This window comes from Lycorma delicatula, chromosome 5 (genome assembly GCF_047948215.1).
Source record: "Lycorma delicatula isolate Av1 chromosome 5, ASM4794821v1, whole genome shotgun sequence".
Lineage (NCBI taxonomy): Eukaryota > Metazoa > Arthropoda > Insecta > Hemiptera > Fulgoridae > Lycorma > Lycorma delicatula.
The window spans coordinates 5,610,892-5,637,905 of NC_134459.1; the positions used below are offsets into that span (position 1 = coordinate 5,610,892).

Genomic DNA, 27,014 nt, shown 5'->3' on the forward strand with positions numbered 1-27,014 from the left:
TTTTTGATATGTTTGTGAATGTGTTTATTTGTAAAAAGAATAAAAGTACTTTGTAAATTAATTCAATTCTCTGAAATTATTTAGTTATGAAAAGATTCACTAAACCATATTTTTTCATGCTTATGGTTTTATTCTTTATTTATGTCCCTAATAAGGTTTAAGTGAAATATTTTTATTTTTTGTAAGAATGTAATATATTTTGTGCTCTTTTATGCTAAAGATTAGAGATTCTTACATATTAATTTTGTAATTTTTTACTTCAAATTTATTGACAGATGAAGGAAAATAGTACTCAGTTCCTTTGCAAATTGTAATTGAAGTTGAAATATAAAATTTCAAAAAATTAGAATTTACATTATATTATCAAATATGGTTATTTACCAAGTTGTATTCTTACATCCTCATTATTATCTGTTAAGTGTTTACAACATCCATAAGCACATTTCCTGAATATGTTTCACAAAATAATGCGATTATTTATATGCATAAAATTGTATTACATTTTTGTTTTAAATAACATATTAAACTACAATTGATGATGGATGTTATTTCTTTGTTTCATGATTGTTTCTCACATTTTTATAAGTTACTTTATAAGTAAATTTAAGTTCTTAAAAACAGCATTAGTCAGTTTGAAAAGAAAACAAAACATTTATTCAACACATTTAGATGTATGACACATATGTCGTGCAGGGACTGAAAGCCTATGTAGTAACATTTTGCATGCATTGGCCTCTGTTAAAAGCAAATTAAAAACATTGTCATTTGCTATATGTTTTTTGTGGTATGGTAATATATATAAAATAGGTTTCATAAACTTACTGTAGCATATGTAATTGTTGAGTTTATTCAAAATTACATATCAATGTTATGATTTAGGCCTATTTCCTGTTGTATAGCAACTAATAATAATAGAATCATTTATGAATCATGCACGACAATGTGCTATTTATGAATTGTTGTAAGCACAATATGCAATTTTAAGAATTTCATTTATTTATTTTTAATCTACTCTAATCATTGTGCTGTGAAGAATCATATCTCAAACATCGCTTGTAATTATGTAAAATTATCTAGAAGAGGTTATTATAGAAACATTTATTGCAATGTATATTTTACTTAATGAAGTAAAGTTAATGAATTATTTTTACAATTTGTTCTGTTGTTTTCATTTAAGGCTTTGTCATAAATTCAGTCATTTAAATTTTTAATATTTCGATACAGTTATTTTCTTTTAAAATGCCCAAGTTAGGAGGAAAAGTAGTTCATAGTCAGTTGAGGGAAATTATATTCAGTATTTACAATTTCTTTTTACAAGAGAATGCCAGAACCAGAATAGTAAGGGAAACTGGAGTGCTGAATATGGTTGTCCAAGTGACAAAAGTATTAAAATGAACGGTCTAAAGAATTATAACAGAAGAGAAATCAAATGGAACTGAGAAGCCACCTGTGTTCGTTTCACTGAGAAAAAGTGTAAATTGCTCCAGTACTGCAGCAATTTAGATTCATTTGACATGGATGCTTTGAGACATTTAATAAATAAATTTTATGCAACAGAAACATGCATTCCTAGTGTGAAGAGAATTATGCAAAAATCCTGCGAAAGTGAAATTAATTTCAAAGGGAGTGAAAGAACTTTAAGGAGAATATTACTTAAAATGGAATTTAGATGGAAAAAACAGAAGACAACCAGAAAATACTGACAGAAGGGAAGACATTAAAATGCAAAGAATGAAATTTCTGTGACAAATTTCCCTGTTTTGCGAAGAAGGAAGACCATGTTGGCTGTAATAAAAGATTCATTCATTAACAATGCTTTTTACTTATGTCTGAGTCAATTAAGAAAGGAGATTATCACAAATCTATGGATTTCAAAAAGTATACGAAATGTTTACAGAAGAAGTATATTCCCAACTTGCCACCTCGGTCGGTCATTATACTTGGTAATGCATCATATCACAACATTCTGCTACAAAATCAGCCAAATTCTAACTCTTTAAAAATTAATATGATGAATTGGTTAACCAAAGAACAAATTAACTGTTCTCCTGCTATGATGAAAACTGAATTATATGATATTATAAAATTTCACGGAGAAAATCAAAAGAAATTTCTAAAAGATGACATTTTTGAAAATTATGGTCACACAGTTCAATGGTTGCTACCTTATTACCCTGACTTAAATGCCATTGAAATGATTTGGAGTCAAATGAAAGGGCATGTAGCTAAAAGAAAAAAACTTTTAACATGTCAGACGTTCTTAAGTTAGCTGTAAAGGAATTTCATAGTGTCTGATGCTGAGTGGAGCGATGTCTGCAAGCATGTTGTCAACGTTGAAAAAGAATACATTGAAGATGAAAACATTTATATGATGTGCATATAAATTTCGTGATAAATGTGAATTCAGAATCAGATACAAGCTCTTTAGAATCTACCAACGACAGCGACTTCAGAATTTGCGAGCTACAGCAATTAAGTGAATAGCAAAAATAATTATTTAAAGTACTTTAAAATAATAATATTAATTGGGATACTAAACTAGTTTTAATTAAATAGCATCATATGTATTTTTGGTTATAAATATCATCTATATTAAACTGACAATGTTTTCAATTGGCCTAGTACCGTGCAAAATTTTTGCTGATTGCTAGTAGTTTTTTGTGCCAACTTTTGTGCAGGTAGTTCTACTGTCTATCCCTAAAACTTTCTCCCTTTGCTAAACTTTTAATTGATGATGATATGGTAACAGTAGTAACCATGAATGTAATAAAAAAAAATCCTAGTTTAATAAAAATAAAACAGTTCTACTTTCATTATTGCAATAAAAAACATGTATGCATTCATTTGTATATGACAAAAATTTATACAAGGTTACAACTTTAACTGTTTATGTTTTGTTATAATCCATTTATTGTTATAAGCTCCGTAACTGGATGTAATACTAATATTTCTCTCATCAGAACTTGTTATATTCTTAATGCTAACTCACATAGATCCATATAAGACTTGATTCAAAAATCTAGTTTTGATTGTTCAACTAAGTAATTTGTAAGGTTCACCTAAGGTATAATTTTCACAGGTCTACTTTTAACTATAGTTGAAAATAAACAGCTCATCAATTTCAAGTGTTTTCACTTCAAATGTTTCAAATGTTTTATGAGGATGATTTCTATCATGTTCACTTGTTTATGAGTGCCTCAAAAGATTCATGAGGGCCAAGAAAATATCAAAGACAATTTTGATTGCCGAATCACTTTGAAAGTAGACAACAACAAAAAGAAAATTAACAGAATTGTTCAAAACTTTTAACACCTGAATATTAAAACGATAGCAAACATGACAATGATAAATGAGGAAATTGTGAGACTAATTTTATATAATAATTTAAATAATACAAATATTTGTGCCAAAACAGATACAAAATTCCTCACAGTGGAATAAAACTAAAATGTGAAGGATTTTTTCTGACATCTTGAAAAATAGAACACCAACCACACATTGAAAAGGTCATGACATAATTCTTGGATCTTTTTATTATGATCCAGAAACTAAGCAGCAATGTATGCAGTGGATTATCATGATTGAGTGGATATCTTAGGTCAAAAAGTTATTTTTTTTTTTTTTTTTTTTTGTCTTCAGTCATTTGACTGGTTTGATGCAGCTCTCTAAGATTCCCTATCTAGTGCTAGTCGTTTCATTTCAGTATACCCTCTACATCCTACATCCCTAACAATTTGTTTTACATATTCCAAACGTGGCCTGCCTACACAATTTTTCCCTTCTACCTGTCCTTCCAATATTAAAGCGACTATTCCAGGATGCTTTAGTATGTGGCCTATAAATCTGTCTCTTCTTTTAACTATATTTTTCCAAATGCTTCTTTCTTCATCTATTTGCCGCAATACCTCTTCGTTTGTCACTTTATCCACCCATCTGATTTTTAACATTCTCCTATAGCACCACATTACAAAAGCTTCTAATCTTTTCTTCTCAGATACTCCGATTGTCCAAGTTTCACTACCATATAAAGCGACACTCCAAACATACACTTTCAAAAATCTTTTCCTGACATTTAAATTAATTTTTGATGTAAACAAATTATATTTCTTACTGAAGGCTCGTTTCGCTTGTGCTATTCGGCATTTTACATCGCTCCTGCTACGTCCATCTTTAGTAATTCTACTTCCCAAATAACAAAATTCTTCTACCTCCATAATCTTTTCTCCTCCTATTTTCACATTCAGTGGTCCATCTTTGTTATTTCTACTACATTACATTACTTTTGTTCTTGTTTATTTTCATGCGATAGTTCTTGCGTAGGTCTTCATCTATGCCGTTCATTGTTTCTTCTAAATCCTTTTTACTCTCGGCTAGAATTACTATATCATCGGCAAATCGTAGCATCTTTATCTTTTCACCTTGTACTGTTACTCCGAATCTAAATTGTTCTTTAACATCATTAACTGCTAGTTCCATGTAAAGATTAAAAAGTAACGGAGATAGGGAACATCCTTGTCGGACTCCCTTTCTTATTACGGCTTCTTTCTTATGTTCTTCAATTGTTACTGTTGCTGTTTGGTTCCTGTACATGTTAGCAATTGTTCTTCTATCTCTGTATTTGAACCCTAATTTTTTTAAAATGCTGAGCATTTTATTCCAGTCTACGTTATCGAATGCCTTTTCTAGGTCTATAAACGCCAAGTATGTCGGTTTGTTTTTCTTTAATCTTCCTTCTACTATTAATCTGAGGCCTAAAATTGCTTCCCTTGTCCCTATACTTTTCTTGAAACCAAATTGGTCTTCTCCTAACACTTCTTCCACTCTCCTCTCAATTCTTCTGTATAGAATTCTAGTTAAGATTTTTGATGCATGACTAGTTAAACTAATTGTTCTGTATTCTTCACGTTTATCTGCCCCTGCTTTCTTTGGTATCATGACTATAACACTTTTTTTGAAGTCTGACGGAAATTCCCCTTTTTCATAAATATTACACACCAGTTTGTATAATCTATCAATCACTTCCTCACCTGCACTGCGCAGTAATTTTACAGGTATTCCGTCTATTCCAGGAGCCTTTCTGCCATTTAAATCTTTTAATGCTCTCTTAAATTCAGATCTCAGTATTGTTTCTCCCATTTCATCCTCCTCAACTTCCTCTTCTTCCTCTATAACACCATTTTCTAATTCATTTCCTCCGTATAACTCTTCAATATATTCCACCCATCTATCGACTTTACCTTTCGTATTATATATTGGTGTACCATCTTTGTTTAACACATTATTAGATTTTAATTTATGTACCCCAAAATTTTCCTTAACTTTCCTGTATGCTCCGTCTATTTTACCAATGTTCATTTCTCTTTCCACTTCTGAACACTTTTCTTTAATCCACTCTTCTTTCGCCAGTTTGCACTTCCTGTTTATAGCATTTCTTAATTGCCGATAGTTCCTTTTACTTTCTTCATCACTAGCATTCTTATATTTTCTACGTTCATCCATCAGCTGCAATATATCGTCTGAAACCCAAGATTTTCTACCGGTTCTCTTTATTCCGCCTAAGTTTGCTTCTGCTGATGTAAGAATTTCCTTTTTAACATTCTCCCATTCTTCTTCTACATTTTCTACCTTATCTTTTTTAGTCAGACCTCTTGTGATGTCCTCCTCAAAAATCTTCTTTACCTCCTCTTCCTCAAGCTTCTCTAAATTCCACCGATTCATCTGACACCTTTTCTTCAGGTTTTTAAACCCCAATCTACATTTCATTATCACCAAATTATGGTCGCTATCAATGTCTGCTCCAGGGTAAGTTTTGCAGTCCACGAGTTGATTTCTAAATCTTTGTTTAACCATGATATAATCTATCTGATACCTTCCAGTATCGCCTGGCTTTTTCCAAGTGTATATTCTTCTATTATGATTTTTAAATTGGGTGTTGGCAATTACTAAATTATACTTCGTGCAAAATTCTATAAGTCGGTCCCCTCTTTCATTCCTTTTGCCCAGCCCGTATTCACCCACTATATTTCCTTCCTTGCCTTTTGCAATGCTTGCATTCCAATCTCCAACTATTATTAAATTTTCATCTCCTTTTACGTGTTTAATTGCTTCATCAATCTCTTCGTATACACACTCTACCTCATCATCATCATGGGCGCTTGTAGGCATATAGACGTTAACAATCGTTGTCGGTTTAGGTTTTGATTTTATCCTTATTTCAATGATTCTATTGCTATGCGTTTTGAAATACTCTACTCTCTTCCCTATCTTCTTGTTCATTATGAAACCTACTCCTGCCTGTCCATTATTTGAAGCTGAGTTAATTACTCTAAAATCACCTGACCAAAAGTCGCCTTCCTCTTCCCACCGAACCTCACTAATTCACAAAAAGTTTTAATATTTTAAGGATCTGGCAAAGTGAAAAGTATCAAATTTTAAAAAAAGAATTATTTTCTCCATTAAGATAATGTGTCAGCACAATCTGTCTTGTCCGTACAAACAGTTTTTGGTGAGAAAATGTATTATTGTTATGAAACATCACTCTGTTTAGCTTAACTGCTACTAATTTCTGGAGTAAAAAATCCAGTAAATTATAACATATTTTATAGGTCTTATGGAGCTTTATTGCTTGACCTCATATAAAAATGACAAATACATTGAATTAGTATTATAATTAGTATATTAATATTACTAATATATTGAATTGAAGAATAAAACTTATCTTGAAATAATAAATAACAACGCTCTGGGCTGCTATACGAGGGTTGTCTGAAAAGTTTTGAGCCTAACATAGAAAGTTATATTTTTTCTGTCAAATACAGTTTTATTTTTCAACAATGTCTCCTTCAAGTCTTTTTCCAGTGACGCCCTAACCTCTTTAACCCTTCCAAACAGTAGCTGGCGTTTTTCTCCGTAAAATAGGCGTTTACGTATGCTATAACCTCTTCGACCAATGAAAATCTCAAAAAGGTTAGAAAGCAAGAAAAAGTAGCTTGGGGCCAGATCTGGTGAATACGATGAGTGGTCAACGAATTCAAAGTGCAATTTTAGCCATTTTAATGGCTAAAATGAACTTTAACCATTTTAGTGAATTTTAGCCATGGCAACCGTCGGAAGTGTGAACAGGTGCATTGTCCTGATGGAAAAGTACTTTCTTCTTCAAATGTGGTCATTTTTTGGAATTTCTGCCTTCAGCTTGTCAAGTAATTGTGCGTAATACTGTCCCGTTATTGTTTTACCTTTTTGAGGATAATAGATAAACAAAATTCCATTACTAAGCCAAAAAACAGTCGCCATCACCTTACCGGCCGATGGAACCATCTTCGTCATTTTCAGACCAGTTCACCCTTTGCAGTCCACTGTTTTAATTGTTGTTTCGTCTCAGGAGTACTACACTCCTGAAATGTGAATCCACCACTACGGTGGATTCACATTTCAACTACAGTTATGAATCGATGCAAAAAATCTGACTCGTTTTGCTTAAACTGCTCCGGCAGAGTCTTGGAAATGTTCATTCGAATACGTTTTTGGTCAAAAACCCAACGTGCGGATAACTTACGCATACCCAATTCTTCAGTTAATATATGACAAGCACGTTCTTTTCATATGTCCATAGCCTCTGCTATCTCTATAATCTTAATTCGTCGCTTGTCCAGTACCATTTCGTGAGCTTTTTCGATGATATCGGTGGTGGTTGCAACTTTTGGCCGTCCCGAATACTCATCATTGACCAAACTGGTACCACCATGTTTAAATTCAACTGTCCTAACCTTATCTTTTCACGGTGACAAATGATGAGACAGAGTCCCCGTAAACAGCGTCCAACTTGGTTTTAATTTGCATAGGCATATTGCCCTTCAAATGTAAGTATTTAATTACAGCACGATATTAGATTTTAACATTTTTACAAAAACACTCACAATCATTTACTCAAATGATTATCAAACAACTTAACATCCAAAATGGCTGAAATTTTAGCGAGTGCCTTTCAACACATGCGCTAATACATTCCCTAACTTATATTGACAAGTGCTTCCATCTTCATGTTGAGGCTCAAATCTTTTCAGATAACCTTCGTTTAGTCTAGGATTTGGCTATAATAATTTCAAGCAACTCACTGCTACACAGCTTCGTAGAGTTATTTCTACAAAGAAAAAGAATTGAGCAGGATGAACTCTGCACAGTAATATAAATCTACCTCTTTTAGTATCATTTGTGGGATATTATGTTCAGTTATGCTTTGTAAACAAAAATTTACTGTAGCATATTTCTCATTGTCCTCTTACTCATCAATTTTTTAATTGATTAATAAACACTTTCTCTTACATTTGATATAGTATGCTGTTGATAGTATTATAAGCTTTATTTATTAGAAGATAAGAAACAGAACAGAGTTAGAGGTTATGTGTTTATCTGCAGATTCATAACTTCATAGTTGTAACATCAGTAGTACACACTCGCAACATGTTTGCTTTACTCTGAAATCCCAACATCACAATTAAGAGGCCTTTACATTAAAAAAGTAAATTCTGGACAATTGGATGTGCTAGACGATCTTTCTATTTTTATCTGATATAAATTTTATTACTTAATTGTGTATTGCTTTTGTTGATTTTATCAGTAATATTTCTATCTTTCTTACAGTTGGATACCTTATATAAAAGCACCAAATAAATGTGAACTGAATTGTATGCCAAAAGGTGAACGATTTTATTACAGACATAGAGATAAAGTAGTAGATGGTACTCGTTGTGAAGAAGAGAAACTCGATGTTTGTGTTAATGGAAAGTGCTTGGTCAGTAAACACTATTTCATTATTTCAATTCATTTTTGTTAGATTTTATTTTTGGCTGGTTACAGGCATTGTCTATTGTTGTCATTAGCCCTTTTCCCAAAGAAAAGAAATTCTTTCCCTTCCTGATAACATATCTTGTGACGGAGTTAGAAGACTAGTCTTGTCACCCAGATCATCCAGAAATAGAATTGCCATATGATATTAAAACCTCATAAAAAAGACACAAGTTGGCAAGGATGTATAGGGGGGCCCTTCCATTTCAAAGAAGTGTTGTTATATTTTCCAAAACCAGGTGTAAAGATCTTGTAATTCTTAAAAACTCATCCTTCATGAAAATTAGTCAAAAAACTTATAAAAAATTCAATACCATCTATTGCCTAGGTTTACCTTTAGGCCATCCTTCTTTCATTCTTTTCTCCATCCTCCCGACAGCCTCACCTCTGTTTCCAAGGTGTGTGATACTTTGGAGATAGAATCTTCTGATCCTCTGCTGTAGATCACAAAGGATGTCTTGCTATTGGCATCAGATGATACTGACATAGATGGTGTGGTGGTAATTGCATCAGAGTCTAAGCTTGATGTGCGAGTACTTACCACTAAAATGTTTGGGGTGGCTAAAGAGCTCACCCTCTCTTTTAGAGACCCCCAAGCTTTCATGGGCTCCATTGATGCTTGTCAATCAACCTTTTCTATCATTATATCATCTTCTTTGCTGATTCCCTGAAGGGGATTTTCTCTATTTCAACTTTTACTATTGGTTCATTATGCTCTTACTTCTGTTCTGTGGTTTAGCTTCACTTTCCTTCACCTTTTGACTGCCGAAGGTTCAGTCCTTGACTGTGTAACAATCTTTTGATTTGAGACATCTGCATTTTTCTGTGTCCAGCTTTGGACTGGTTTGTCTGATTGACCAACTTTTCAATTTGTCATTGATGATACTTTCAACCATGTTTCCTAAAGCTGGTGCCAGTTCAGAGATTATGTCCTTCAGTTTAAAGGAAGCTGCAGGATCTGTAGCAACCACAACCACACCATAAGATGCAACCTTTGGTGATCTGCTGAGCATGACTTTTCTAGCTTTAAAGTAGCTGACCTTTTGAATGGTCTTACCTTCCGGATTGCCACTTCCTCATCATAAATCAAAGTTTCATGGTCTCATGTAGTGATGCCCATGACAGTTGACACAAACCAGCAGATCCATGCATGGGTCATCTGGAAGTAGCATGGGTCACCACAAGGAAGTTGGGATTAATGGATGAACATCCAGTCTGTGAAAGCTAGCCCTTATTTATTCAGGACTCTTGAGTTTGCTAAACATTGAGACAAGCAATATGGAGGATACAACTTCTCTGTTTCTATGTTCAGTCATTGTCATGCAACAACTACTTGTCCATAAAATTCTTCTACAATTTCTTCCTCTGTGCAGTTTAGAAAGTCCCTGCAAACATCAACACCCTTGGAGTTATTTAGTGTACTATGTGGTACAGCCTCAATGCCAATGAGTCTCATCTTCTTAGCTTTGAGTAGCTGTAACAACTGTAAGTCATTGACAGTCTCAACAAATAGTCCCATAACAATCTTCCATATCTCCTTAATAGGTCCTCCTGCAGCTTCCATGATTTCTTAAGCAATCATAAAAGGGCTGATCTTGGTAAAATCCACTTCTTTCTTATTTATTACCAAATATTTTGACATCACTAACTACCTTTTGATCAAAACTTTGTTTGATCCTTCTTTTCTATATTACTGAACTCAGCATTGTTCCTTCTCTTTGCTTACAAAGACAAGATCTCTCCTGGACGAGGGTTTTTACTAGACCCTCTGTCACAGAAATCATGGAAGTTAAAGTTTCCATGAAAAAGTGTCACCAGTCAATGTGTCACAAGGTGCGGGTGGATGGGCACACCCAACTGGGTGTGCCCTAGATCATTGATCCTGCCTGGGTTCCCCTTCCCACAGCTGCCTCCCACAGATTTAATCTAAGCTGGGGAGTCAGGTCCTGCCTGACCCATTATACTGACATCCCAGGGCTCATACATACCAGCAAGGGGTGCAATACCCTTACCCATACCAAAGGCTGAAGTGACTGACTCACACTGAGTGAGGTGCAAAACATTGTTAGTTTAAGCTTACATCAGCCCATCCTCAATCCGGTTTCGACTCCCAGAAGGAGGGATTAGTGCTCCCTGTCCGCATTTCGCCCATCATCAGTGAAAAACAGATCTCAGTCATGCCTCCCACCCCTGCTGCAAACAGCAAAACCAAGAACAACAACCACAACTATAACTTGTATGTATGGGTCAAGTTTGACATCCTCCAATGGGATTATTAGCTGTTACATTAACAGCTCTTAATGAACAAATATATTTTTGTACTTTTACATTTTTATCACTTCTAGGAAACAAATGATGGACTCTTTACACCATTATAATTCTTATTTTGTTTGGGTTTAATTTTCATTATTCAGTTTTTCTAAAATAAGGTTTCAAGAGTTTTCTTTTGTGTTTTTGTAATCATGAAAGTACCTTTAAAACTTTATTCATATTTCCTTTTTACCCTTATATACTGCTGCCTACAACACTTGTGGGTTGCGTTCTTTTAATTCTTTGTATTTTGAAAAATCAAATAATTGATTATTGTTGTACAGGACTCTTGTCTCAGGTAATTAGCTGAGTGATTTTTGTTTATTTGTAAAATATAAAAATTATCTAAAGATAGGCAGCAATAGAGAAACAAACTAGGCCAAAAACTGTAGATTATAACAGCCATTTTCTTTATATATAAAAGCATAAACTTCCAACTAAGTAATTCATCGTCCAAATAAAAATTATTACTATAGAATTAATTAGTTCATTTTATCTTTAATACACATTGATCATTAAAACAATATTTTCATCTGAATACTAATAATTATTTATTTATATATTTTATAAAACTACTGATTGGTTTTATTAAATTATTTTATATATTACTATTGTTCAGCCAGTTGGTTGTGACATGATGTTAGGGTCGCCTGCTCGTGAAGACAAGTGTCGTGAATGCGGAGGGGATAACAGTGGTTGCACCACATTCAGTGGGATTTTACACAATGATCATCTCCAAGTTGGTAAGTACAATTATAAATATAAAATGCTGTAAATTCTAGAGTATATGTTGAAATTTTGGAAGCAGAAGTTTAATAAATAAATTGATTTTCTCATTGAAACTAAAATTTAATTTTTTTTATGCTAGGTTTTAAAAACACTACTTATAATGTTAATTAATATTTGATCAAAAAAAGAGTAAAAGAAAAAGTAATGTGTTTTTATATTGTTATTAGTATTATTTATTCTGTCCATTTGCAACAGGCTTACTCTCTATTACAGTTACCTTTCTCCTACTTTTTTAAGATATAAAATAAATTTTATTGGTCTGTAATAAATAAATACTATTAAGAAAAAAAATAACTCATATCTCTTTTTTAATGTTTCTGTTTGGAAATTATCTCTTGTCCATTTCAGTATACACAAATGAATAGTGCAATCTATAATAATGCAATAATACAGCCAGTCAGATATGGTTTGCATGTACTCATTTTTCCATGTAGTTTTCTAATTTAAGCCAACAACTTTTTCATAATCACGAAGTATGTTACATGGAATTGTTTTAATAAAGTTTTCATTTTTATGTCAATCACAAACAAACTTTTCACTTGCATCATACTTAAGTACCCTGTGCTTTTACTTCTCTTCATTGTTTGTATTTCAGCAAAATATAACTTTTTTATGAAATGTTATTTCATTTTTATAGTTTGATTATTTTTATAGTTAGTTAGTATAGTATATTTAGTTTTATAGTTAGGTTATCTTTATAGTTAATCGTGAAGGCTCTGTACAAGTGAAGCCTAAAACTTCATGCATACAAAATCTAGTTGGTGCATTCAATTGAAGATGATGATAAACCACGCCGTTACAATTTTGCAGTGGACATTCTTGAAAACATGAATAAAAATAATGCTTTTTTAGAAAAAGTAATCTTCTCTGACGAAGCTACCTTCCATGTTTCTGGTCACATAAGTTATAATTGTCGAATTTGGGGTAGTGAGAACCCTCATGCCGTTTGACAAACACAACATGATAGCCCAAAAATTAATGTTGGTGTGCATGAACTGATTATGCTGATTATCAGACCAATCTTTTTCGCTGAGCCAATAGTTACTAGCATTAGTTACCTAGACATGTTACAAAAGTATGCAGTACCACAAATTGATCAGCAACTCAACATTTACTTCCAACAAGATGGTACACCACCACACTGGGTTGATGTGTTAGGGACTACCTACATGGATAATTTCCTCAACATTGGATTGGCCACGATGAACCAATTCTCTGGCCCCCTCAATGTTACTCCACTTGATTTCATTCTTTGGGGGTTTGTCAAAGACAGAATGTATGCAATGAAGGTTGTCAACATCATTGAACTAAAAAAAGAATCGAAGGTGTAACTGACGGAATAACTCCAAATATTCTTTGTAATGTATGATGTGAAATTGAATATCGTTTAAACATTTTACGCACCACAAAAGGTGCTCATGTGGAACTTATTTGAAGTTAATAAGTGTTGTAAACAAAACTGTTTAAAATGCTCTATTCAACAATAAAACATGCACATAAGAACATTATTTGTTATTTTTTTATTAATCCCTAAAATGCAGTGAATATTTTATGATCACTCTGTATACTCATTACAAATTGTACGCTGTATATTTTAGATAACATATGTTCTTCAAAATTACTGTAAGTTTTACGAGGGTGAATTAAATATAAACTGTAATTTTTTTAATAAATTTATTGATTAATAATAATATGCACAATTCATACCTAAATCATTTCTCTATATAGTCTCCTGCACAATCTATACATTTCTGCCAATGATTTGGAAGCTTGAATATTCTTTGTTCATAAAAAGTTTGAGGAAAAGTTGTCAACCATTGTGCACGTGCTCCTCAACATAATTTTTTTCACATCGTTCCTCTCCAAGCAATTCTTTGAAGGGTGCAAACAAAAAGTAGTCACAGGGGAGAAATCTGTACTGTAGGGAGAGTAGCTGAGGGTTTCACAGTGCATTTTTTCAATTTATCCCTTGTCAAAATCGTGGGGTGCATCCTGGCATTGTCATGGAGGAGGATGACATCTCTGATGGGCATACTCTGCCTTTTGTTTTAGTAGGTTTTTGTTGATTGTAGCAGCTGACAATAAAAAGCCGCATTCATCGTTAGTTGATTGTGCAGAAAATCAGTGAATAAAATTCCCCTTAAATCAAAAAAAATCATTGTAAGAACTTTTCCGGCTGATAGACAGGTTTTGACCTTCACTGGGCAGCTCTCATCCTTCCTTTGCCCCACTCCTTATTCACCATTTTTGACTCTGGAGTGTAATGATGGACCCATGTTTCATCACATGGGATGATGTGCCTCAAAAAAGTCGTCCCCTTCTTACTGAAATTGATTCAGAAATCTTTCACAGATCTCCAACCTGACCTGTTTTTGATTTTCGGTCAACAACCTCGGAACCCATCAAGCATTCACTTTTCTAAAGTCAAGATGATTAGTGGTAATGGATTGAGCACTCTCATAGCTAATCCATTTCTGACCTGATTTTTTCAACAGTGAACTGGCAATCACCTTCGATAAGCTCTCGAATGGCATGGATGTTGTCAGCTGTGAGACTCGACCTTGGGCGTCAGTCATGACTTTTGTTTTCTACACTTTCTTACCCGCCCTTAAATTATCTGGTCCATGTGTACGCTTAGTTTTAGGACACGTAGCATCCCCAAACTGTACCTTTAAACAAGTTGAAATTGCCATGGTTTTAACACCTTCATTAGTTAAAAAGTTTGTGATTATACGTTGTATGACAGATGATGGAACCTCTTACTCATAATGATGACAGAACAGAGCAGAGGAGTTAACCAAGCTGATTCTTCTTTTCTAACACACTGAACATTAACCCCCCACTCCACCATCCAGGTCAGAACTACCCTGATGGGGAGTCTTATTCTTTAAGACTTTGGGGGTTGGCGTCCAAACAGGCCTAGCCTCTGCAGCTTTTCTACACTATTTCCTCTTGCACATACATGATGTCGCGACATCTTACAAAGCGCAACCATAACTCAAGGTGGAAACTATTGTGCTGATGGTTGAATGGCTCTATGTAGTGAGTCTCAAACTATGTCCTCTGGGTACCGGGACAAACCCAGTTGTGGACCAAAATTTCAGTTCCAAATATAAATCATGATGGCATGATGGTTGGTGGTCAGTCTGAAAAAACCATCAAATTTAGTCTTGTAAAGAGGCCTTGATCAGCTTTGTCTGATGAGGATAAAGCCCTGCAGAAGAGAATTGCAAAGCATCAGACATGAAATATAAAAATATTCGATTCGTTGTTCTTCAAAATAATCAGGAAGGTGGCTCCCTCTAAAAGGTTTCTTGATAAACAGAGTTATAACAGGTGCATGTGGTTCCCCAAAGAACATCAGAAAATTACATGACAGATCAATTCTGATTGAAACATTTAATGATAAGCAGAGTTGATCTATCTTATGTCTCCGTAATAAATATAAGTGTGGAATGCCACAAAACCCTAAATACAAGTTGGGGAGTAATTTTTTGCCGAGACTTATGTATATAGATATCACTGAAATAACTGATGAGCTTCACGCCCAAGATGTTGTAGAAGTGAAGTGAATAATGAAAAGGTAGAACGGAATGGAAGAACCAACACCTTCTCTTATACTGACTTTCAACTTCTCAATTTCACCAGAAAAAATAAAAATTGGTTATCTTTCAGTTTGAGTACAACCTTTCATTCCCAACCCTCAACAATGTTTTAAACACCAAGAATATGGTCACTATACAACCAATATCGTGCTCGGAAACAGAGATCTGTGCTATATGTGCTAAGGAAGGCCACAATGAAACTAACTGACAAGAAGATGGAATGTGTTAATTGCAGTGGTTTGCATACGCCCACTCCCAAGATTGCACAACTTTTAAGGAAGAAAAGGCAATTCTTAGAATCTCTACCGAGCAGAAGCTATCTTTTCCTGTGGCATGCAGAGAATATAAAAAAACAATTAACTCAAGGAACCTGGTTAAACCAGATGTATCTTTTGCCACCGCTACATCAAAACAAGCTCCTACAAATTTAAGTAATCAGCCGTGAGGATCCTGCAAGAGCTAAAAAAACTTGTTCAGATGTTATCTGATCAAGTTGCATCACTTATAGCCACTATTTCAGAGCTGACAAAGATGAACAAAAAGTCTTTCATTTCAGTTAGTGAATCCAACAGTGGGATCCCTATGAAAGTTCCTGTCCCAAAAGTTTTACCTACAGGCAGGAGTAATCATAGCTGGCAGTAAGCCATCTAATAAGCTCCCTGTTAAGGGAACCCACGTAAACACACCCTCTGGGATGTCACCTGTGGTATCCCATGCGACTAAATCTCCTCCTCCATCACCTTGTATATTGGAGGATATGGTTGAAAAACCACCTGACCCCAGGGCATCAGAGTTCTTTAAAATCAAAAATACAAAAAAGAAAAACCGGATTACATACAACTAACTTTTATATATTTTCCTGAAATAATTCTTCTATCTTATAGTGACTATATAGTGGCTATCTCCTGAAATTATCCTCTTCAAATTGCATATCTGCAATTTGTATCTCTCACTGAACTCTAAGTTCAATGCCCTAGAAATTTCAAATCTTCTCACACAAATCCCATCACCGTCATCAATAGTAGAAGACTTCAGTGCCTAGCATATTTCCTGGGGCTCATATTTCTGCTCCTCTCGAGAAAATATGATAAACAGATTGAGACAAGACTTGGACCTTTGTCCACTGAATGATGGATCGCACACATTCATGTCCTTATCATCTGGTACATTGCCCAACATCAACCTCTTCGTATGCACACTGAGTTTACTCTCTCGTCTTAATTGGTATGTTTGTGATGACTTTCACGGCAGTGATCAGAGACCAATTATTATTGCTTTTGGTGTCAACCGTGAGGTGGAAAAAAAGCCACAGCAATGGATTGTTGAAAAGGCAGATTGAAATGGTTATCATAAAGCCTTTCCATCACAGTATGACGATGATGCAGACATCCTTGATCAACTTTCCTCTTTTACATCCATGATACTTTAGAATGCTAACAGATATAACCCACAAACATCGGGTAAACCTAGAAGTCCTTCCGTTCCATGGTGGAATGATGATTGCCAAAATGCTATTAGCAGCTGATGACAGGCACTACCCAAATTTAATCACAGGCCTACATCTGAACATTTAAATTTATACCGTAGGGCTAGAGCTATATGTCCTTGAGTATTCTTGGACAGTGAACAAAATACATGAACACTGTCTCACACACTACTCCTACGTCTACTGTGTGGAAAAAGATCCATACAACCTGTGGATCACCAAAACAATCCATTCTCGGACTCATTCATGAAGGAGAACTCCTTACATCACCTATTACAGTGGCAATTATTTTGGCAGATTATTTCTGTTCGGTGTCCCTCACCTCATCATACAATAATCAATTTCAAATGTACGAATTTCAGACTGAAGTATTATTGTTAAATGTTGGTGATTCGGTTGGGGAATTAAACAATCCATTTTCATCCAACGAGTTGTCACACGCATTTAAAAACTCACGTGACACCGCCCCTGGATCTGACAACATTCGTCTCAGTATGCTTTCACAACTTCCTAGCACTACAACATCTATTGTGTATTTATAATAGACTATTGTCCTCACAAGTTTTCTCTTCGGTCTTATCAGAAGCCATTGTCGTACCAATACTTAAAACCAATAAAGACAAAGTAAACCCCTCAAACTGCTGCCCTATCTCATTTTGCAAATAGAATCAGCATTTTAAGGAAGAGTTCGGTATCTTCCTCAGAGTATAGCAGTTCTGTGTAAATTTAATTTATACTATATTTATTTTTTTTTTAATTCTTGGTAACATATTATGTTATTATGGCTGTAAAACACTGATTTACAGCCATTAATCTTTATTTTCACACTAAATTCGTAGTGAAAACAGTAAATATTATAATTACTTATACAATTCTCATAATCAATTAATAATGTTGTTTTATAGTTGCTGCAACTATAAGGACAGTGAGATAAACATTTTTCAGTTCTGTTTATGTATTAAGAATTTATTCTTTTGAATGCTATATTAATATTAATTTTATTGTTTGTTAAAGGTTACAATGATATCCTTCTCATACCAGCTGGTGCTATAAACATTAAAATTCGGGAAGTGAAGACATCTAACAATTATTTAGGTAAGAAATCAAGTTAAAAACACAAAATAGAACTTTTATTGAAATCTAGTTTATACATTACTTAGATAAAATAGTAAAGAGAAACACTCAAGAACCATTTTCAAACTAGAAGAGCACTTTAGTTGTAATCATCCGCAGATATAAACAAATTTATTTGGAATAAGAATTTACTTATTGGTAGTGATGAACAAGTATATTTGTAGTAATCCTTTACAGTCAACTAGGATTGATATTGTGTTTTTATTTGATAAAAAGCAAATCAAGAAATGAAAATGAAACATTGTAAAATCTATAATTATATACATGATTTTTTTTTGTATGGAAGCAGTTTGTAAAACTCTTATCTTATCTGCTTTTATTTAATTAGAAAGAACATTAAGAGTAACCAGCATATTGCTAGGCTGTCTACAAACTAAAATCAGAATATTATTAACAATGTACTCAGTTTGATAATGAAAAATCATTTGTTGACCATCTAAGAAATTACAAATGACATTGGGATTAGTGATGATTTTAATGGATGATTTGGGGAAACATAGATTGGCCATAAAATTTGCTGCTTTGTTTGAACAGAAAGAGATTTGTTTTGACATTTCACATCCATCCCCGTCATCCCCATCCATCATCCTTGAGAAAAAAGAAAGTGAAAACATGAAGAGCAATGTAAAAAAGATATTGAATATTTTTTTTTTATCATGGTAGTACATTACATAAATGCACCAGAAGGCAAACTGTCAATAAACAATATTATCTGTAGGTTTTGCATTGTCTTTCTGATTCAGTTTGCTGTAAGACACAAGACCTATAGGAATCATGCAAATGACAGTTGCAAAAAAATAATACTCCCGCTCATTTTTTATGCTTAATCCTGGATTTTTTGGTCAAGCACAAATTTTTCTCAGGTTTGCTAGGTTCCTTAATAACCTGTTGTGGGCCCTTTTGATTCTGGGCTATTCCCTGAACTCCTTGAACTGCCAATGAAATGATCCCAATTTGAGAGCCAGAAGGACATAATGATAAATGTGACAACAGCCATTCCAAAAGAGGATTGTGAAAAATATTTTCAGCAATGGAAGGACCGCTGGGTTATGTGTGGAATCACAAGAGAACTACTTGAAAAGAGAATAGGATTGGAAGACACTAGGTAAACTATATATTTTTTTTGTGGCCTTTGAATACGTTTTGAACAGATTTCTTATGTATACTTATATATGATATTATATAAATGTAATTTTAAACAATTTTTTATATTTAAGTGTTTTATATTTTATGTTTTTATCTCTTGTTGGGATTGTAATTTAAAATTTTTAATTTAAATAAAAGGTTTTAAATTTTTGTATGGTTTTAAAGTATAAGTTAAATTTAATTTAAAAATTAAAAAAAAGAAATTTAATTACTTAAAAATATTTTTAACATAAAATTATAATTGAATGGGCGGTATTTGTCATAAATTACAAGTTTTTGATGGTTTTTTTATATATATATATATATAATGTATGCAGCTGATGATGCGAATCAAATTTGCGAAAGCACTTCTGTTATGTAATGAAATAAGGTAGGTAAGTCATCCTATTTTAATTGTTCTCTACTTAGGGTTGATCTATTAAAAATAAATTAATTTGTATTGGTACAGAGAAGTATGGTTATTAAAATAATTGCTTTTAAAAAAATAATTATAAATGTATAATTATATAATTTTTTACAAATGGAAATTTTTTATTTTGCTTTTTTAAGTGTCAATCTTTTTATATTTATTAAGTTTTTTAATGTTTTGTTTTTTAAATTAATTTACTTTTATTTTTAATTCTTATCTGCTGATAATGTATTATATTTTTAATTATTTTTTATCTACTAATAATAATTGTTTAATAACTGAAATGTATACTGAGATTTTAATTTTTAGTATGTAGTATTTGATTATTTCTCTTTTCAGTAACTTTTTAACATAGTTCGTTCTTTGCATAAAGAAATCCAATAATAAATTTTAATCCTGATAAAAAGGCTGTGTATTTCAGTAATGTAAAATATGTACTTTACATGTTACAGTCATGTACTCAGATATTTCTAGTAGTTAATCGAGTAACCTCTCTACTTTAATGTGGATTAATTAGCTTTTACTATAACTTCATATATCTTTTGTTTAAATTTTTTTGATAACTTTAATTCCATGGTAAAACAGCCCAAATATTTTTTCTAATTTGGAAATTAGAAGGTCAATTACATCATTTATTTTTTTTTTTTTTTTTGACAGCAATAAGGAATACAACTGGGCACTATTACCTGAATGGAAATTGGAGAATTGATTTCCCTAGAAGTTTTCGATTTGCTGGAACAATATTTCATTATGAACGAAAACCACATGCATTCTTTGCTCCAGAAACAATCACTTGTTTGGGACCCACAATTGAATCATTATATATTGTGGTATGTATTGTAATTCCTTGAATTATGTTTCTATTCATAATAGTTAGGTTTATTCATCTTTTTTTTTATTTTATAATTTCATATTTTGTAAAGGTGTATCGTCATACTAAATAATTGGTACTTTCCCATCTAGCGTTATAACAGAACTATAGCTTTAAAATGGAAAGTATTGTAATCGGTCCAATTGGGCATATACAGTTTTCACTGGATCTTGATGTTTTGATACCTAAGAAACTCATAAAACCAGATGGAAATTTTCCAGATGTTTGAATATACGTCTGTGTTCGGTGTTGCACTTCTTATATCTCCAGAAGTGTTGGACCAATTTTGACTAAACTTGGTCAGATTACTTCTTTATGGGGCATTGATGCCATTAAATTTACAACTTAAAAGGTCAAGGGAGTGAGGCTGTACAGCAAGGTCATCATCTCAAAATTTTGCCCAATTAAGATCTTATTTTTCTAAGCATTTGTTTACAATTAAAAAATAATAATATTCCCTAACAAAATTGTTGCAGCCCACCCAAAAAATGCTCTAAATGAACTAGTGGCTAAGAGAATATACTGTCAATAGTACTCCTTCTCACCACAAGGAGCGCTAGTGTAGCACTGACATAAAGCTGTTGTAATCATCTCTTATATTGTAACATCACAGAATCATCAGGTTCTGTTTAGGATATTGAAAAGAAGTAGCTGACATGAGACAGACACCTACCATAGATGGATTATATATACTAACCAAAAATATTTAGAAGGCTCTAATTAAGTTGATAATTTGCATCTCCCTTTAACCAGATGGTTCTGCAATGCCTACAATGTTTCAGGAAGTAGTATCTTGAAAATAAATGATTTGAAATAAGAATAAAAGCCAACACTCAAAGCCATATTTAACTCTAATCAACCAACTGATACATGGATGAACCATTTAACTAACCAGCATTTACAATGGGAAATACATCTGCGTATCAATTTTTAATCATTATTTTAAATGCATCTTGGAAGATATGACAGATGCGGTTTACAATACTAAAAATTTATTTTTCTTAAGGACAGTAAACTTTTAAAATATTTAATTCACAATTTTAAATGTTAGAACTGACTATTATTGCTAAGCTTAATAGTGGAATTTTTTGTCTTTATTATATTTTTTTTTGTCATTGGGCATCGATTGCCAAGATGTCCAATGCCCTTGTCAATTCTCAAAACAAAAAGTACACGCACGTTGATAAAAGTTTACACATCTGAATGGGGCAAAAAAAAAAAAAATAAAACAAAGAAAAGGAAAATCTAACTATCCGCTCTTGACATAGAGTATATGTCGAAGACATGCCTCCGAAAATTAAATTCAAATGCAATAGAAGAGTCCGGCCGTATAAAGAAAAAGCAGCAAGTCTTTAATAGCACATTCCTCATTTCTCAAAATTCTCTTTATTCCTCCTTCTATTTCGAATTGATGACGCAGACCGCGATGCAATCCTCCAATAAGTGCTTGACTGTCAACGGTTGCTTACACCCCTCACAAACTGGTTGATTGTCGCCAGTCAATATATAACTAGACGTTATGTTCGTATGCCCTATTTGCAACCGTGTTATAACAACCTGCCCTCTCCTTTGGATCGGAAGTGGAGTGGTCCACTTGCGAGGAGAGTCTTTTACGGCGTTAAGTTTTGTGGTTAACCCACTCCAAACTCTGTGCAACTCACGTCTGACACAGGCAGACACGTGACACTTAACATCGCCAGGTTTGACGGGGATTCCATCGGGCTCAGGCTCCTCAGCAGCCGCTCGAGCTGCTCATCCGCAGCCTCGTTACCAGCAATACCGGAGTGTCTGGTGATCCACCACATCAATGTGTTCTGTTGCTCCTTGCTTAGCACCTGAATCAGTGTAAGAATCATTTTCACCAAGGGGTCCGTCGTCGACGGAAAGCATAAATGGATGTCATTCTTGTATAAAAATGACCTGAAAATATTTCACAGTTTCAAATTCTTTCAGAAGTAACAAATCATTTCAATAAGTTCATTCCAAATTTAGCAGCCATATTGAACTCTATTAGTCAGACATAACGATACCTGTAATCCAAGAAGACCCTTTAATAGATTATTACTGGTAACAACAAGTGATATAACATTAGAATACTTAAAACTAGAGCTACCAGTTATCTTGGCTACTAACAGTAGGCGTATCAGACTAGAGATATCCTGTCACACCAAGTAGTGTACAGATGGGAATGTAAAATTAATTGCTTTCATTTCCAGGTCTCCTTTAGCCAATGAAAAGAGTTGTTGTCAGATAGGTAAAGAAACTTTTGGAATATATTGGGACCTTAAGAATTTCTTTATAGTAGCCAAAGCAGAAAATTTATATCGGTTTTAAATTAAACCCTTGATATCCATTTCATATCCCCAGAAAACATTCCCCCTAATCCCGCTATACAGATTTTCACTTACATTCATTTCTCATCTGGATTTGATTGCATGAATACATGAAGTGCAGATGGACTAATTCAAGTTATGGCTGTTTATTAAAAATTCCCGCTGAACTTATAATTTGTACGTACGTTAATTATGAACAATTTTGGTTACGAAAACAGACATTAAGTCAGAAATAACTGGTAATGTACAATACATTCAACCATCATTGATTAAGTTGATTTTATTTAAGTGGTTTAATACTTAATTATATAATTTCAATAAATATGCTGATCTCTGCAATGAAGTACCTTTTCTTTTCATATGAAGAATTGTGAATTCGATCGCAGTCAAGCTTGGCACTTTCACTCACTAGAAAATTCATTTATTCATAGGGAAATGTTATAAATACTTAGGTTTAATTACCTATGGTAGCCTTAAATGAACAAATAAATACAATTTGTTTTTGAGTGATTATTAAACTATTTCAGACAATAATTCAATTTTTATGTTTTAGCTTCTTTATCAAGAAACTAACCCTGGTGTGGAATATGAATACAGTATTCCTAAAGGACGTGTTCAGGAAACTGATCCAGACAGTTATGTATGGGTTAGTGGAGATTTTGGTCCTTGTTCTGCTACATGTGGTGGAGGTAAATAAGTTTATTTAATAAATAAAAATACCTTTCTTTTGTTTTCTTGATCTTTCTTTATGTTATATAATTTCCAATTGATTTTCTTTAATATTGTCTCTAAAATTTTGCACTGTTTCTGGATGGCTCAGTGGAAACTCAACACTAAAAAGAATATGAATGTTGAGCAGTTTTTATAAGTAATTTTTTAAATTATTGATAGATTAATAAATAATCTAGTCAGGAGAGCAAAAATTCAGTATACAAAAAATAACAAGTTTTTCAAGCCTTTTGGACAACATACTTGTTATTCAAAAGTTAAGTTCTAGCTTCAACTTATGCGTATAGTATATCTGTCTTTAGCATATTATTTCTTTCAGCTTTGCTTCTTATCATTACTCAAGTTTTCTGATTGTTTATTATCTGATTTTCTTAATTTACTCTAGTATTAAAAAAATCAGATAATAAACAAGTAATAGCAATTACTCTAGTTTGCTATTACTCTTGTCTTTAAAAAGGAATAAATCATATTCTTATGTGTTATGTGTTTAAAGCATTGTTTACATCCAATACTTAATTTTAACATTTATTTACTAGATTTTTAGTATTGACTTTTAATGCCTTGCCCTATGTTTTTCTTGTGGGAAAAACCTTCTTTTTCACCAAATGTAGTCTTTTTTTCTTAATTTCCTCATGTAGAAGTTCCTTTAACAGTATGAGTATTATAATTTATGATTATAAATTTGTACTGTTATGTGTCTTTTGTAGATGCTTTGTAAAAAAACAAAATCTTCTTAATCTTTTAATGTAGTCTATTCAAGTTTGTACACTTACCCAGATCAAATTTTTCGATCCTTATAATACTATAAGTTTATCCAAAAATACTACATGTTTATCCAAATCCTGATAGGCAATGTTTTGGTAATAACTTATCATTTTGCTTAAATCTCTTTCTGCAACCCATTACTTCATATTTTTAGGTAGGTATAGTCTGGAAAGTAGGAGGGATTCCAAAGGATTGTATGAATTTTTCTGTAAAAGTTTTTATTTTAATAATTTTGCTGTCATAATCGCAGAAGAGTGAGCTGGTGCATTTTCTTGTGGGAAAAACCTTTCGTTTTCACCAAATGTAAAATGTATAATTAGGAAATTAAGAAAAAAAGACTTTTTTTTCTTAATTTCCTCATGTAGAAGGTCCAGCAAAGATGTATAATATTGTTTGGTTATCGTTTACCCTTCTTCAGAAAATCTGGAATGAATATTTTGCCACAAGCATCCCAAAAGACAGTGATCAACATCTTTCCCGCTAATTGATGTTATTTGCCTTTTTTGGAGCAAATTTTCCTGACTGCAATCCACTGTTTTGATTGTTTCTTGATTGTAGGTCAGTAATAATTTATCCTAGTTTCATTAACTGTTATGAACTGTGCAAAAATTCATATTGCATAAAAACAGCCCTAATTTAGAAAAGTTTACTCTTCACACTTTTGACCAAGCATGAGCAAACATTGCACATTTTTCAGACCAGTTTTTGCATATGTAAATGTTCGTATAAAATATGATGCACCCATTCATTTGAATGCCTGTTGTCTTAAGATGTCACAAACTTTCAATCTTCTACCCTTCATCACCATGTCATGGATTTTTTTAATATTCTTTGCAGTTGTAACCTCTGCAGGCAGTCCAGAATGTTCAGTATCATTTGAGCTCATACAGCTGCTTTGAAAATAACCAAACAATTTGTAAACTGTTCTTATTGATGTTTAGTTTCCTTTGCAATTTTGCCTTAAATATGACTTTAACAATGTATACCACAAGTGTTTTTTCTTAACTTTGTACAGATTTATCAAACATACGTCATACTGTATAATATATACATATGTCTGAGCTTCATAAAAAAATAAATCACAATATTTCACTTATGAAATATATGACAAGAATGAAATTATGATTGTTTTTTCTTTTCTTTTTTTTTTTTATTAAATCAAGAGCTTAATTATTTTCTACACATAATTTACCAAATTCATGGGAAAAATTGTGGACTTTCACAGAAGAAATATGAACAAATAATCAAATTCACATTTTTCACTATTTTTTGGTTGATGTATGAATTACAAGGGATAATGCTAAATGAGATGATTAATCTTTTTGTTCAATTCCTGGGTTTGAAGATTGTGATAAGGGAAAGTAATGGTTAGAAATCAATACTAAAATGGCAAGGTACCCTTTCTTTAAACAACAAAATAAAGTATGTAAGAGAAATATATACTAATGATAAAAATTCAGATGCAGATAACAGCAAGGCAATAACATCAACACTACATGTGTTGAAGTTTATACTACATTAGAAAATTCAGCTTCACGTGACTAATGTCTGACACAATTACTTTTATCAGAAATAGATGTGAGATTTTGTGGCTAGAAAATGTTTTTTTAAAAATGGTGCGACAAAATATCAGCAATTTATTTCAAAAAACTTTCATTTGAAAAAAGTAATCATCTTTCAACAGCCCAATTTATAAAAAAAATATTTTTGCCTTTTTTATGAACGTTTTTTACAAATTATCAAGATATAGGAATATAGTTCAAATTCGTTCAACCTAACAATAAAAATACCAGGTCTGTAAATAAAGTAATGAGACTAATTTTTTTTTTGGCAGCCAGTGGCAACTCTGTAAAGTTACTAAGTAAACATATGGTTATATGAACAACTGATTTATATTGGGTATTAATAGTTTTTGCCATATTATTCTTTTGTTGCCATTGAGAAGTAAACAAACTTTTCGTGAAATGAGTTTTTGTTCTGTGTTACAAAAATTAGTGATACTAATTATGAGCAATAATGTGTAATCAAGTTTTGTGTTATACTCTGTGAAAATGATACTGAAATTTTTTCAAAGTTGAAAAGTGCATATGGAGATGACACTCTGTCACAAGCCCAAGTTTTTAGGTGATTTAAAGCATTTTCAAATATCCAGGAATCAGTTGTGGACGATCCACGCTGTCGAAGACAGTTAATGTGAAAAAGTGACGACAATGTTGAGCGAATCAGGGACTTTTGAAGTTTATGTCTACAGGACAGACTGTAAGTCAATATGTTCACCAAGAAATTCTTGAAAGACTGTGGAAAAGACTGCGGAAATTCTTGAAAGATTGCGCAGGCAACTGCTCTCAACCAGCCATCAAAGACAACTGGATGCTGCATCATGACAATCTACCTTGCCACACTGCACTTTCAATTAATGAGTTTTTGGCAAAGAAAAATATTCCTGTAGTTTCTCAATCACGTTATTCACCTGAACTTGAGTCCCTGCGACTTTTTCCTGTTCCCAACTTTAAAAATACACTTCAAAGAACACCATTTTGGAACAGTAGAAAACATTTTAAAAAATATAATTGACCATCTGAAGGATATTCCG

General features: G+C 32.9%; 1 protein-coding gene across 4 annotated transcripts in view; it reads left to right on the forward strand.

The window, feature by feature from the left end:
* Ppn (proteoglycan-like sulfated glycoprotein papilin) overlaps positions 1-27,014 on the forward strand; it is a 531,917-nt gene that overhangs the window by 367,176 nt on the left and 137,727 nt on the right. For all 4 annotated transcript variants that reach the window (XM_075365575.1, XM_075365573.1, XM_075365571.1 and 1 more), the window contains exons 6-10: positions 8,641-8,791; positions 11,774-11,897; positions 18,049-18,129; positions 20,381-20,553; positions 23,481-23,616. In XM_075365575.1, coding sequence (XP_075221690.1) covers positions 8,641-8,791; positions 11,774-11,897; positions 18,049-18,129; positions 20,381-20,553; positions 23,481-23,616 — 665 coding nt within the window. The remainder of the gene's footprint in view (positions 1-8,640; positions 8,792-11,773; positions 11,898-18,048; positions 18,130-20,380; positions 20,554-23,480; positions 23,617-27,014) is intronic.